At 34.1% G+C, this 16,161-nt stretch overlaps 1 protein-coding gene across 1 annotated transcript; it reads right to left on the bottom strand.

Moving 5' to 3' along the window:
* Nucleotides 1–4: 4 nt before the first annotated feature.
* LOC127114512 (cyclase-like protein 2) lies at nt 5–13,559 on the bottom strand. The gene is made up of 7 exons (XM_051046602.1): nt 13,158–13,559; nt 13,014–13,058; nt 12,131–12,203; nt 11,537–11,634; nt 10,445–10,515; nt 439–568; nt 5–258 (listed from the first exon to the last, which is right to left on the bottom strand). Exons 1-6 carry the CDS (start codon nt 13,501–13,503, stop codon nt 440–442), a joined length of 762 nt encoding a protein of 253 aa, XP_050902559.1. The 5' UTR covers nt 13,504–13,559; the 3' UTR covers nt 5–258; nt 439.
* Between the last annotated feature and the right edge of the window lie 2,602 nt (nt 13,560–16,161).

The raw sequence follows: 16,161 nt of genomic DNA on the forward strand, positions 1-16,161 counted from the left end.
AACATATTCGAGTGTTTATCTATATTTGATGTTTTTAATAAGTGTAATGGAAACATATGCTACTAAAGATGAAGAACAGTAATGTTACTATCTACCTCCATAAAGACGCCACTGCGACAATTTATTTGGTTCAAAGTAGCTGGCAAACTATATTAAAGAAAAGCTATTAGACTGATGCATCTCTCTACCTCTTGCTCTAAACATACATACATCATTGATGATCCCCTCTTACCATTGCATTTGAGACAGCACTTCCTCCTGCATCAATTTCAAATTGTGTTTTAGATATTAATTCAGCGAAAAGAATTAAACTCTTTTGGTAGAATTCAATGCAGGAACAATATGGAATACATAGCACATACTCTTGTTAGACCAGAAATTTTAAAATAAAAAATTTAACAGGAAACCCAAGATCGTGCACCTCAAAATCATACATACCTTAGTACTTGATTAGAATGCATCGTATTGGTGATCCCTCAGCACCAGCCAACCTAAGAGGTAAGCAGTGGACTGAGTATAATCCTGCTGGGACATCATCAAGTTTCAGGCTTTCAACAAGAATGATTTCCTGAAGTATTTGGAGTAGTTAGTTCATGCCATGTTGATTATTGTACTTATTCAAGTATAAATTAAGCATATTCAATCTTCTGTTATACATATAGGAACATAAGAAATCACTATCAATCTCATTTAAAACCTCACCTGTGTACCAACTAGTTACAAAATATCTTTCAAACAATCAAGTTTAATATTTTATCAGTAGAACAGACATCAAATCACCCAAACATTGAGATTGATGTAAAGTCAAGACTCCAGCAAATAAAACATCAACGAGTTGTCAATCAGTTTCAACAACTTTCACGGTAACAAAAATTGAATATAAACGAAATTGATTTTGTAAAATAGATTGTAGTTAAACGTGAGTTTAATGTAAAGCGGTTTATGTTCGGATACATTAGCAAGTCGAACAATAAACATGTGTAAAAATCAAATTTAGAGTCAAAAGCTACAAGTCCTAACTTCGATAGAATCAATTGAAGACAAAATCAATTTCAAACAAAATCATCTATCCAAATATGTCAAAATCAATTTGATGTGTCTAAAATCACTTTTAGCTATCTCTATTGTGAATCCAAACACATACACCTCTATTGTGAATTCACCCAAATATGTCAAAAATCAATTTTATGTGTCTAAAATCACTTTTAGCTATCTCTATTGTGAATCCAAACACACACTAACTCTATTGGTGGAAACACCAAATGATGTAGATTGAAAACAAATACACACAACGGATGAAAACTGAAGCTCCCATTTGTGTATGGAACATTGGACCCATCAAAATGAATGACGCCGACATCGACAATTACTTAGCCAGATTAACAAAGAAAAATCCCAAATTTATGGGAAAATAACATAGGTTAACCCTAATGGCCTTGAAATGTGATTCCTTTTACCTTAATAAGGGTAGGGAATAATCAGCTAACTAAAAATAAAACTGTTGGGAGTAAGTAGCCATATAATTCCCCTATTTATCTCTTTTCTATACTTAGTCCTTTTTACTGTAATAATATTCTCTAGAATTTTGTTCTTCTAAAATATTCTTTTTTATATGAAGTTGTAAGCTCAAGAATAAAATGTAACAGTATTGCCTAATTAGTGGGAATACTCACAGTTTTCTAACTCGAGAAAACAAACAAATTGGGATTAGGGCTTTCATTCTTCAAAAATTATCCAAATCGAATTTCAATCATCAGTCATGGCTTCAACAAAAAAGATTACTCTCAAGAGTTTTGATGGAGAGGTATTTGAGGTTGACGATTGTGGTGATAGTAGAAACGACTGGAAGAAGAAAAGTGATAATGAGGGTCGTGCATTTCAAGTTAATAATTATGATCAAGGGCAGAAGTCTTCCTCAACCCAGTTGTCATTCACTTCGGAACAAATAGACAAACTTTTAAAATTTCTCGAGTCAACTCATTCGGGCTTCATAACTCAAAAAGGTACATTTTTTAGTGTCAGTCTCAATCATACCTGTATAGTAGATTCAGGGGCTATTGATCATATGACCGATTAATCTACATTTTTTTCTTCATATAGTCCCTGTTGCACGTAATAATAAGATAAAATTCGCAGGTGGCTCTTTTTCAGTTATTGCAGGTAAAGGCTATGTTATGTTGTCTCCAAGTTTAACACTCACATATGTCCTTCATGTCCCAAATCTTTCTTGTAGTCTTGATATTATTAGAATAGAATACTCTACAGTTTGTTTTATTCTCTTATCGTGTGTATTAGTTTGTTAGGGCACAGCTGTAAGTTTGATAGTGAGTTGTCCTCTATGTGATAACAAACTATTCCAGCTATATATAGCTACTGATTGTTTTCTATTTTAATAGGAATGAAATACAAATCAGTTCATTCTCTCTCTTTCTATTATCTTAACATGGTATCTTGAGCCTTTCTTTCCCGTGCTCCCATGGCTTCTCCCTTCAATTTTGAGGGCGGTTTTCTCTCTCCTCACATCAAACTTTCGCATCTCATCTCTGTCAAGCTTGATGAGAAAAACTTCAAGCAATGGAAACAGCAGATTGAAGGTGTGATTCGCGGTCACAAACTGCAACGATTTGTGACGACGCCGCTTGTTCCTCCGCGCTTCTTCCCGGAGCAGATCCGGTCACCGGTGGTGCGAATCCTTCGTATCTTGACTGGGAACAGCAAGATGCGCTCATCTGCACCTGGCTCCTCTCTACAATCTCTGATTCCATTCTTCCGAAACTGGTTGATTGCACGTACTCATGGCAAGTGTGGTCTGAAGTTCAACGTTACTTCACACCTTGCTCACTACCAAGCGCGTCAACTCCGATCGGAACTTCGCAATCTCACCAAAGGTTCGCGCACGATAACTGAATTCATGATTCGTGTTCGTGACATCAGTGAATCTCTGGTATCCATTGGTGATCTTGTTCCTCAGCGAAATCTCATCGAAATAGTTCTCGATGCTCTTCCTGAAGAGTATGATCCTATTGTTGCTGCGATGAACAGCAAAGAGGATCTCAGTACGATAGAAGAGCTTGAATCGAGTCTCCTTGCTCATGAATCGCGTCTGGAGAAGAATCGTAAAGTTGTGGTTACTGAACCTATTTCGGTGAATCTTGCTCAAACACACCACCGTCGTTCTCATCTCAATCGTTCTCGACTGAAGCTTCTGGTGTGGATACTGCCTCCAATTTTCCGGTTAGTACTAGTCATGTTAACGCCAACGCTGACAGTAATGGTTATGGATCCCGTGGTGGTCGATCTGGCCGTGGCGGTGGAAGATTTGGACGTGGAGGTGGTAGATCTGGTAAAGTTTCTTGTCAAATCTGCCACAAACCTGGCCATGAAGCATCTATATGCTATCATAGATACTCATCTTCAGGTGCTCCGTCCTATCCTTCACCAAGAACTCCCTTCAATCCTTTCATGATGATGCCACGCTCACCATATCCTCCTTCTGCCTTTGGTTATGCTCCTGCACCAAGACCTACACCACCGAGGCAACCTCAACCTCAAGCTTTCTTAGCAGGTTCTGATCCCAGCTTTAACAACCAATGGTGGTATCCGGATTCAGGTGCTTCGCACCATGTCACGCCTGAGATTTAAAATTTGTCTGATGCATCTTCACTGCCTGGAACTGAACAAGTGTTCATGGGGAATGGTCAAGGTTTGTTTATTGATTCTGTAGGTTCCATGAGTTTTCCTTCTTCTAATCACTCTAACTCCTCGTTAATCTTGCATAATCTTCTTCTTGTTCCTCACATAACTAAAAATCTTATCAGTGTCAGCAAATTTGCTCAGGATAATCGTGTCTATTTTGAATTCCATCCTCAATTTTGTGTTGTAAAATCGCAGGATTCTTCTGAAATTCTTCTTCATGGCACTGTTGGAGTTGATGGACTCTACAAATTTGCCAAGCCCATTGCCTTTGTGTCCAAGTCTATTAGTTCTAAGCCTCCTAGTTCTAATTTTTGTTCTAAGTTTAGTTCTCATTGTAATCCTGTTGCTTCTAGCAACTGTCTATCCTATTGGAATGATGATTTTCACAGTAATGAAATTGCTTCTACCTCTATTTTTCATTCCTCTCCTGCTGTGCATTTATCTACTGCTCCTAATTCCTACTCTACTTCAGCCATGCATAATTCTGCTCATATATCTAGTAGCAAATATGCATTATGGCATACTAGGCTTGGTCACCCTCATCACCATGCACTTCTTGAAGTTCTAAAACTTTGTCAAATTCCTATCCCTCAAAAGCCTCCCACTGATCTGTCTTTTGCCTACTGTTTAGGCAAGTCTCACAGTCTGCCATCCACACTGTCCAATACCACATTCACTTGTCCCTTTGAACTTGTTGTGTGTGACCTTTGGGGCCCTGCACCCATGGTCTCCTCAGAGGGTTACTCTTATTTTCTGACCTGTGTTGATGCCTTCTCAAGATTTGTTTGGGTTTTCCCTTTAAAACTAAAATCTGACACCCTCACTCAATTCATTCATTTTAAGTCTATGGTTGAACTTCAGTTCAACTGTAAAATCAAAGGTATCCAAAGTGATGGAGGTGGTGAGTTCAAGCCTCTCACCAAATTTCTTGCTCCCTTAGGTATTACTCATAGGTTCTCTTGTCCTACACTCACCATCAAAATGGCATAGTGGAAAGGAAACATCGTCATATAGTTGAAACAGGACTTGCTCTCCTTGCTCATTCTAAACTTCCTTTCAAGTATTGGGATCATTCATTTGTCATTGCTGCCTACCTTATCAATAGGTTACCTAGTGCTTCACTTCAAAATAAATCTCCTTATTCCATCTTAATGAACAAATCTCCTGACTACTCTTCCCTTAGAGCCTTTGGATGTGCCTGTTTTCCTTTCCTTAGACCCTATACCTCTCACAAACTTTCCTTTAGATCTCAGGAATGCATTTTCCTAGGGTACTCTTCTGTTCACAAAGGCTATAAATGCCTTTCAGCTGATGGACACATCTATATTTCTAAAGATGTTCAGTTCCATAAAGCTAGATTTCCCTATCCTGAGCTCTTTCCTAGTTCCTCTACTCCTGTTACTTCCACCACTTCTGCCTCTTGGTTTCCTTCTGCTTCTCCTCCTATACCTACTTTTAATATTCCTCCACTGCAGCATGTTTCCCCCACTGCTTCCTCTCAGCCATCTTCTTCTACTGCTAAGTCCCACATTGCTGAAAACCCCCCCTCTTCCATTTCAACTCAGCCTATATCTCCTATTGTTTCTAATGCAGGCTCTCCTTCTTCTCCCATGCATCATTCTGCATTCTCTTATCTGGCTGAGGCCAGCACCATTTCCCCTTCTTCAAACTCTCCTGACACTACTTCTTCCCTTAATTTTGTCCCTATTCCTCCCATTCATCCTCTCAACATTCATCCTATGCTAACTCGTGCCAAAAATGGCATTTTTCAGCCTAGAGTCAATCCTACCTTGCTCTTAACTCATATGGAACCTACCTCAATCAAGCAGGCTTTGGCTACTCCTCACTGGTTTCAGGCTATGCAAGATGAATATCAGGCCCTTTTGAAATATCAGACTTGGTCTTTGGTGCCTCCATCTGAATCCAAGAAACCCATAGGCTGCAAATGGGTTTTTCGTGTAAAAGAAAACCCTAATGGTACCACTCTCAAATACAAGGCAAGGCTTGTTGCCAAAGGTTTTCACCAACAGGCTGGAAGTGATTTCTCAGAAACCTTTTCTCCAGTAGTGAAACCTGTTACCATCAGACTTGTGCTAACCCTTGCAGTCACAAATAACTGGCAAATGCAGCAAATTGATGTTAATAACGCATTCCTTAATGGGCTTCTTGAAGAAGAGGTGTATATGATACAACCTCCTGGTTTTGAGTCTACTGACAAGTCCTTGGTTTGCAAGCTGAACAAGGCTTTATATGGTCTAAAGCAGGCTCGTGGGAGCCTGGTTTGACAGACTCAAGGGTTCCCTTCTGCATTATGGACTGCAACCTAGCAAGTGTGATCCAAGTCTGTTCTATCTTCACACCAGCAGCCTCATCATCATGGTCCTAGTCTATGTTAATGATATCATCATCACAGGGAATTCCACTTCCTATATTGCTCAACTTATTAGAGTCTCAACTCTATTTTGCTCTAAAAGATCTTGGTAAGTTGGATTATTTTTTAGGGATTGAAGTCTCCCATCTGCCTAATGGTTCTATCATTTTGTCTCAAACCAAGTATGTGAGTGACTTGCTTGCTAGAGTGAATATGACTACAGCTAGTGTTATGCCTACACCTATGGTATCTAGCAGCAAACTTCTAAGTTTGGGTCAGATACTGTTGCTGATCCCACCTTGTTTAGATCTATTGTTGGAGCATTGCAGTATGCAACCTTGACCAGGCCTGAACTGTCTTTTGCTGTTAACAAGGTGTGCCAATTTTTGTCCAACCCTTTGGAGGATCACTGGAAAGATGTCAAGAGAATACTGAGGTATCTCAGTGGGACACTTCACTATGGCCTTCTCATTCAACCTGCACCTAAACAGCAGCCTCTTTCTCTCTTAGGTTTTTGTGATGCAGACTGGGCTGCAGATCCTGATGACAGGAGATCAACCTCAGGAGCTTGTGTGTTTCTTGGGCCAAATCTGATTTCTTGGTGGTCAAAGAAGCAACAACTTGTGGCTAGATCAAGTGCTGAAGCAGAGTACAGGAGCATGGCCCAGCTTGCCTCTGAGATGTTGTGGGTTCAATCTCTGCTCACTGAATTACACTGCACTTTTCAGATTCCTAAGATCCTATGTGATAATCTAAGCACTGTTACTCTAGCTCACAACCCTGTGCTTCATAACAGAACAAAACATATGGAATTAGATATTTTCTTCCTCAGAGAAAAGGTCATCAGCAAGAGATTGACTGTGGTTCATGTTCCTGCTCAAGATCAATGGGCAGATGCACTAACCAAATCTCTCTCTGCTGACAAATTTCTGCCTCTAAGAGACAAGCTAAGAGTTTTTAGTAAAAGGGAGTTACTGAAAACACCCTCTGATTCTAAGGGGGACTATTAGAATAGAATACTCTACAGTTTGTTTTATTCTCTTATCGTGTGTATTAGTTTGTTAGGGCACAGCTGTAAATTTGACAGTGAGTTGTCCTCTCTGTGATAACAAACTATTCCAGCTATATATAGTTACTGATTGTTTTCTATTTTAATAGGAATGAAATACAAATCAGTTCATTCTCTCTCTTTCTATTATCTTAACAGATATCAGTCAGCAAGTTAACTCATACTCATGTGTCTTTTATGATTTGAATTCGGAGAAGATGATTGACAATGCTACATAGAGTAGAAGACTATATTACTTTGATTTTGGAGATGAATAGCTACGACCTTCCAAATGAATAAGTTCTAGTTTTGAATCTTTTTTTGCTTTAAATAATGATGACAACGGTATTTTTTGACATTTACGATTAGGTCATTCTAGTTTCCGTTATTTAAACACATGTTTCCAAAATTATTTATTAATAAGAATTTATCGCTATTTAAGTGTGAGCTCGTGAATTTGCAAAACATGTTCTCATTTTCGTATCCAATCTTATATTCCTTCAAAATCTTTTTTTTTTATTCATATCGATGTTTGGAGCGTAACGAATGAGTGTACTTTCTCTCAAAAAACAGTTCATTACATTTATAGATGGCAATTCAAGAGTAAGTTGGTTATACTTGTTAAAGGAAAATTCTGATGTTTGTAAGGCTTTTAAGGATTTTTTTAACATGGCGCAAAATCAATTTCAAACAAATATTCAAGTTTTTAAAAGTGATAATGGCAAAAAGTACTTCAACACAAATTTGGATGATTTTTCCAGTAAAAATGGGATAAGTAAAAATGGGATATAAGTAAAAATGGGATAATGCATCAAAGTCTATCTCCTAATATCCCCCGCAAAACGGAGTTGCTCAAAGAAAAAATAAATATTTATTAGAACTAGCTTGTGTTTTACTTTTTATCAAATAAGAAATTGTTTTAACTGCTTCATATTTAATTAACTGGATGTCTTTAAAGAAGACTCATTTCAAATTGACATATAAAATTTTAATTCATCTTTCCCAATATCACAAAATTCGGAGACTTCTATGGCACCAACAACAAATAGTCATGATTCACCTACTGAACCTACTCCTGTTATAAGTGAGAAACTTGGTAAATATGGCCCTACATTTTCTCATGAAAACACTAATGAGATTATTAAAGATGGTGATAATGAACTAATAGAAATGCCATATAATGACGAAACACTTGTAGAAAATACATTCGAAGCGGAGAATAAGATTTGGAAAGGAAGGTCTTTGTGAGAAAAATCACAAACAGAGTGATGAGTTTCACATCCCAACACTACCATGAATCTGAGTTGGGGAATGATGAGTCTCTTAAGAAAAAGAAAGATAAATCTATTTCAATGTTTGATAGTCGTATCATCTATCCTGATATTGATGAACCAATAGCTATTAGAAAATCAACCAGGTCTTGCATTTAATATCCTCTGTTCAATTTTATTTCCTATTAAAATCTGTTTCATCATTATCTGCTTTTACCTCACAATTGTATAGTGTTGAAATTCCAAAAAGTATATAGGATGCTCTAAAAATTCCTAAGAGGGAAGTTGTACGTAAGGAGATGGGAGCACTTGAAAAGAACAAGACTTGGAATGTTATGACACTACCAAATGGTAAGAAGACCGTGAGATGCAAATGGGTGTTTACCGCAAAATACAATTTAGATGAGTCAAATGAAATATATAAATTCCAATTGGTTGCTAAAAGTTTCACTCAAAGGTATGGGATAGATTACTCAGAGAGATTCGCTCCAGTTGCAAAGTTGAACACCGTAAGAATTCTCTTATCTCTTGTTGCTAATTTAGACTGACCTCTATATCAATTAGAGATTAAGAATACATTTCTCAATAGTGTTCTGGACGAAGAAGTATATATGGATATACCTCCTAGTTTTGAAAATAATTTTGGATCTAATGTATGCAAACCGGAGAAGTCCTTGTATGGGCTAAAATAGTCGTTGAGTTTAGTTTGAAAACTTCACCCAATTCATGAAAAAACAAGGATACGTTCAAGGTCAGGCTGATCAAACATTGTCCATAAAGTTCTCCCACAATGGAAAATTTACTGCACTTATAGTCTATATTGATGATATTGTTCTTATCGAAGATGATATAGATGAAATGGCTAGAGTAAAAGAGAAACCAGCTGCCAACTTTGAAATCAAGGACTTAGGGTCCTTGAGATACTTTCTTGGTATGGAGGTTGCCCGATCAAAGAAGAGAAATGTCATTTCCCAACATAAATATATTTTGGATCTCCTGACTGAAAGAAACTAGAATGAGTGGTTGTAGACCAGCAAATACATCCGTGGAACCTAATGCAAAACTTTGGAAGAAAGAGAAGCTCGTATGGACACCTTAATGTATAAAAGATTGGTTGGTAAACCAATTTATTTCTCATACTAGACCATAAATTTCCTTCGGTATGTCAATTTTTACATTCTTATTTTGAGGAACATCTTGAGGCTATATACAAAATCCTGAGGTATCTGAAAGCTAATCCAGGAAAGGCTTATTTTTTTTAAATGACTAATGAAAGAAAATGTCTATATTCATGGATGTTGATTGGGCAAGATCAATAATGGATCGAAGATCAACCTCTGAATATTGTACCTTGGGATAATCTTTTATCTTGGAGAAGTAATAAACAAGGAGTGGTAGCAAGAAGTAGTGCAGAGACCAAATTTAGAGTTATGGCTTAAAGTATTTGTGAAGGACTGTGGATCCACAGACTGAATTTAGAGTTATGGCTCAAGGTATTTGTGAAGAACTGTGGATCCATAGAGTTTTAGAAGAATTGAAAGTTAAGATTGAACTTCTGCTGAAATTATACTCTAATAGTAAAGTCGTCATCAGCATAGCTCATCATCTAGTTGAACATGACTGGACCAAGCACATTGAGATAGACCATCACTTTATAAAAGAGAAATTAGATGTCGGTCTCATATGGCTACCATTTGTAACTTCAAGTCAACAAACTGCAGATATCCTTATCAAAAGTTTGACTAGACTCACATTTGAGCATTTTATAGGCAAGTTGGGCATGATAAATAATATTTATGCACCAACTTGAGAGGGGTGTTAGAGTAACCATGAAATTTCCCTATTTATTTCTTTTTTATATTTAGTTCTTTTTATTATAATAATACTCTCTTAAAATTTTGTTTTTCTAGAATATTCACCTAAAATATTCCTTTTCAATATGAAGTTGTAATTTCCTTATTTATACTAATTATTGTTGAAGAATAAAATATAATAGTATTCTCTATTCTCTAATAAAAAAAACACAAATTCTCAGAAATAAAAGACTCTTTTTCTTACCCTGTCTTTTAAAAACACAAGGTGGGATGGAATCAAGTAATCATAAGAAGCAACAGATAGGTAGTCAATACCTACATGACATTACAGAGATATATGTCAGGCAACAAATTGAGCAAAAAAAAAATAAGAACTGAAATAGAAATGAATTAGGGTGTAACATTTCTCAGCTAAACATACAATATGAAGATGTAAAAAGTAGTACATTACAGTGGTCTGGTAAAAAGGGAGAGAGGGAGTTCAAGGTGCAGAGTGATCTTATAAATCTACTTCACTTGCCATTATTATATTGAATACCAGTAAAAAAATAAACGGTGAAACATTTAGTCACCTTTTAAGATTAAGAAAGACTCTTCTACAGTTTTATTCAACAAACTAATAGCAATTCTATGTTCTAAGTTGCAAATAAATAATGCAATAGAGCTAACATAAAGATGAGGTCAAATTAATTCAGAACACTAGTTGCTCACACAAGTAAATGAAAATGTTGCCCTATATGCATCAACAAAAATAAAATTCTGGCTATTCAACTCATTCATTGCAGAGCAAAAAAAATATTTTAATATCTATGTAGTCAAAGGCGGATAGCAGAGCGTGGCGGCCAACTCCCAAAGTTTTATACCATATATAAAGTCTCAAAAATAACAGAATACACAAAATTAAAGATATTAGAATATCTTTATACCATATATACAGGCTAAAAATCGAAGTTCATAATTACCAATATTCAAACCCAATATAAAGTAAGTAACCAAAAAGTCAACACAAATAAAAAGGGAATATCTAAAAGTTGGGGACATATTTGAATTTTTACAAGAGCTCCCCTGTAGTAGTCACTACAGCTATTGCTCACAAGTGCAACGCAGCAGGATTTAACGAAACACTTATGCGCAGCTATAGCGCCCACTGTGACTGATATTGACTATAGAGCCTAATACATCTTCATCTAATAAATATTGCATGATATGTATGAAACACCTATGAAGTCAGAGTCAAGAAAAACAACTTAAAGTGAAGCAATTTACAAGTGCAAAACTAGACCTGGCCAAATAATGACAAATGTAGTCGAAATACATAACATCAATTTATGCCTACCAACAAGTTTGATATCGGTGTTTTCCACTAGCCATTTTGCTCCATCTACAGTGAACCCCACATAGTTTGAGTCAAATTCCTTCTGAAACATAAGCCGCCTGAAAGTTCAAAAAGCTTTAGTTTCTGATCTGGCTTCAAATGAGCTAAGTTAAAACATTATGAAATAATTTCAAGAACTCATCAACCATATAAGTGGATTATCAATGTATTTAAACAGTGGTCATAAAAACCCATATATCATAACTAAGTGTTTCTCTTTCTTAACATCCACCCCCATTTTAATGGGCTATTGATCATGGACAATGGGGTCATGGCCAATTATACCAGTACAATGAATAAGAATACAATAAGCTACACTAAGTTTAGCATACAGGAATTGAAATGAACAGAAGAGTCAAAAGTAGTTGAGACAAACACAAATTTTGTAACTTCGGGAACTTTGCTGATTGTATTTCATGGATGCTTACTTCAAATTTATTAAATTTGTTGTAACTATCAGCGCTGCAGTTTAAATTGGTTTGTAGTGTAAATAAAATGTTCTGATACTTCCTACAATAGTACCGATCATTTAACATGTACTATTACACACATTACCTGTCGGTATTTAATGTTCGGAAGAGTACACGCTTTACACCCCTGGGGATATTTAATGACTTCAGAACTTCAGCTGGAAAAGAAATACATATTTTCCATTTGATCAACAATTGCTAAGAACAATGAAAAAATAGAAGTAGAAAACATAGTCCAGAGCTTTTCCAAAATAGAATAAGAAACCATTTAATTTTAAGCAGAAAGAAACACTGAAATTTAGCAGTTTATCAGAAAATTAGATTAAAATAGGCAAATTCTTCAAAAGTTGCCTCCGGACTATGGTGTACACTTCGAACATGTTTGTATTGACTTATTTAATTTTATCAATCGTTATCAATTGATACAACCAACTTGTGAGACTCTTAAACTAACTTTGGATATCATAAAATGAACGGTGCGGAATGGAAATGGTGCGAGGCAGAATGGAGAGTCAATTCCATCATTTGGATATTTTAAAACGGAATAAAGCAAGTTCTTCCTTACACACAAATTGGAGAGGAAAAAATATGTTGGAAAGTGATGGAATGGAATCGATACCTCACTCCATTCAATTTTATCTAATCCAAACAATGAAATTTAATTCTATTTCATCCCATTTCATCAATCCAAATTCCAAACGAAGTCTAAGAAAGAGCTTATACAAACAACTTATGACAAGCTCATTAAGTGGTTTCAGATTATTTGTATAAGTTTTTCAAGATAGTCTTTAAAAACAGGTTACAGTATATATGAATACAAATTGGCAATTTATAGTAACTTTTGTTATAGAAATAACTAACAAAATAACTTATACATCCGCATTTCTATATGATAAGCACATTGAATTAAGTTATTTATGAAACCAAAATTAAACATAAAAAAAATTCACAAGCTAGATTATGCATACCAGTTATATTACTATTTCTTGGAACATCAACTAAAAGAGCAGGACCTGCAAAAATTCATCACATAAACAAAACAAGCTTAATAAACCCTAACCAATAAAACAAAAGCAAGTAAATAAAAAGAAGAATAGAAAAGAAGATGCAACCATTGAGGACGTGCAAGTCGAGTGAATCAACATCAAATCCAGCATCGAAGTAGTGATCGTAGACGTGGCCAGGTGCATCAACATGAGTTCCGGTATGAGCCGGAAGTTTCATTTCAGAGTTATTAGCGATGGAACCGTTTTTCATGCTCTTTGGAAGCCACAGGAATTGACCGATACCGTTTTTAGATTCAAACTCTGGCATGTCCGGGTGATACCTGTGAGTGATATCGAAGATTCTTCCGTTATCGTAAAGTTCGCGGCGAGGAGGGATGAGGTTTTCGTCGTCGATTACCGTCGACGTGCAAATTGCCGCCATGAAAGCGAGCGCTACCGCTTGGTAGTTCATTTTGGATTTGTTGGTTTTGGTGATGTGAGTACTGTGTCCACTTATTTTTTTATTTTATTGTGAAATAAAATAGCTACGGCCATTTCATTTTTTTTTTAATTTAATAGAAAATCAAATATCTCCCCACTCAAAATTGCAATTAATCTTTTCAAATCAAATAGAACTATAATGAATGACAAAGCTTTTTATTAAGAAAATTTAACACGATTACATGTTCATAATACGATTTAATTTACTTTTTTAGGGCTTCAAAATCAAGAGTATAATACAATTAAAAATTTGGTTAATAACACTCTAGTCTAGTCCTAATGAAACGAATGTTTTATCTGCCAGATTAAATCGATCCGTTCAATTAGTTGGATCGGAAATTGAAACTGAATTCAATCTGATCAACTTTTTAAAATAGTTAGTGGGGCAAAATCGAAATAAAATAAGATTAATTGGATTAAATTTTTAAAAGATGTTCGAACTAAAGAATTTGAACCGATTTTATAAAACCGTCTGATTCAAAAAAATACAACTATTTTTTAATAATTCTTTTTTAAAAGTTTAATATATCAATATTAAAATTTAAAATTTTTCTAGTTCATAAAAAAGAATTTCTTATTTTTTCTACAACCATACAAACTTTAAGTTATATCACTTTGTTATAGTTTTTCTTTCAACTAAACTCCATCATGATCAGATTGTGTCTTTCATACATAGTCATACTATCCAATTCAATATTATTTGTCATTGTTCAATTATAAATTGTTTGTCTTCGTTCAATTTAAATTTGTTTGTTCAAATAAGTATATTTTATTATTTATTTTTTATAATTTTATCATATTTAATTTAAGTATTTTTAATTATTTAAATTTTATTTTAGATATTATATTTTATTATTTTAATTTTAATTTAAATTAGTTTAAATTATTTTATTGTAATTCATTAATTTGTTCGAATTATTCTTAATAAATGTTGATATTATGTAATATTAGTATATTGTGTTATTATATCTACTATTGATATCGTCCATATAAAAATATCTTATGTTTTGAAAAAAAAGCTATATTAACCCTTATGCTGATGTTTCACTCAACCATGTCTCCTTTCATTTCTAGTATTTCTTATACTTTCTTTCATATTTTTAATGATAAGAATCAATTTTTTTTTGTGTATTTGGTTCCAAAGAAACCTATCTAATCCAACTTTTAAAATAATTCTCTTCTACCAATTATGTCTCAAACATCTCCATCATCTTTTCCTCATTTCTCTCTTCCGATTCTCAGTCAAACTCTTCTTTTTCTTCCTCTTCTTCCTTTTAACCCCACCTTCTTCTTCTCCTTCTTCTTTTCTTCTAACAATTTACACAAACTCTAAAAACCACCAATGCAAGAGTTATTATATTTTTTTGTATAATTAAAGAAAATAAAAATAAATATATTTAATATAATGTATGAATCCAAACACAGAAAAGTGTGTTGTTTTTTTTATTATTTCTATTACTAATATTTTTATTTTAAAATTAAGATACAATATTTGTTAATAAAATAAATTGAACTATTTATTATTGATGTAATATTTGACTAATATATGAGCAATTTTCTTTTTCTTTCTATTCATTTTTATTATATTTTAAAAATAAACGTGCATAACTCACCGGTACTCGTGCGAACGCAAGGGTATCCAGACCAAAATTCGTGCTAATCAATGGGTTATTACAGTTCGCACGGGTATCACACTAGAATTCGTACGAACCCACGTATTATTATATTTTTTATATATTAAATAAAATAAAAATAAATATATTTAAAATAATGTATGAATTCAAATATGGAAAAAAATATTATTTTTTAATTATTTATGTTACTAATATTTATATTTTAAATTTATTTTTAATTTAAGATATAATAATTTATAATTCATATATAAATCAAATATACATTTCTTTTAAAAATAATAAATTCTTTTGATAAAAAAAAATTTTGACATTCTTATTATTTTTTAAAAATAAATATGCGTAACACATTAATAATCATGCGGATACACGAATATCCAATTAGTTATTATATTAAGTTTATAATAGATTTTTTAAACATTTATTTTATTAAATTGATTGTGTATCATAAAATTCAATTTTATATTATTAATTTATTAAATTACGAATATATAATTGTGTATCAGTTGAATTAATTGAACTTTAAATTAAAAGTTTCATCCCGATTAAATTTTTAAAACATTGCGTGAAACCGAGAGAAATAGCACAGGGATGAAACTTGTTATAAGAATTCAAGAGTTTTGGTTAATGATGGATGACTTTAATAAAATTGTTAGTCCTTCATAAGTTGATACAACACACTTCTCTTTTTTTCTAATAAGATAATTGACAATAATTTAATTGAGATTCATATTGTAAGGACAAAGTTTAGGTGGAGAAGTTCTAAGTGGAATGACCATGAGTTTTTAAAAAAGTTGACGCTATTCTTTGCAATGTAGTATGACGCCTTAAATTCTTTGAGGGAGTTGTTAAAGTTATGCCTACAAGGCAATCTAATCATCACTCTTTAATGATGTCTAAAAGGGAGCCTTACAATGACATTAATTGTCCTTTTAAATTTGAAGTGATTTGGATCACGCACAAAGATTTTCACATATTGTGACTAAAAAAGAGGTAGG

The sequence above is a fragment of the Lathyrus oleraceus genome, unplaced genomic scaffold, assembly GCF_024323335.1.
Source record: "Lathyrus oleraceus cultivar Zhongwan6 unplaced genomic scaffold, CAAS_Psat_ZW6_1.0 chrUn0533, whole genome shotgun sequence".
Lineage (NCBI taxonomy): Eukaryota > Viridiplantae > Streptophyta > Magnoliopsida > Fabales > Fabaceae > Lathyrus > Lathyrus oleraceus.

What these genes read in the sequence shown, in the direction of transcription:
- LOC127114512 (XM_051046602.1), bottom strand. Translation starts at nt 13,503, where the DNA reads ATGAACTACCAAGCGGTAGCGCTCGCTTTCATGGCGGCAATTTGCACG. An exon ending in CGACTTGCACGTCCTCAATG is followed by an intron (nt 13,059 to 13,157) that starts GTTGCATCTTCT and finishes GAATTTTTGCAG; the next exon opens with GTCCTGCTCTTTTAGTTGAT. An exon ending in TTGTGTTTTTAAAAGACAGG is followed by an intron (nt 569 to 10,444) that starts GTAAGAAAAAGA and finishes CAAATACTTCAG; the next exon opens with GAAATCATTCTTGTTGAAAG.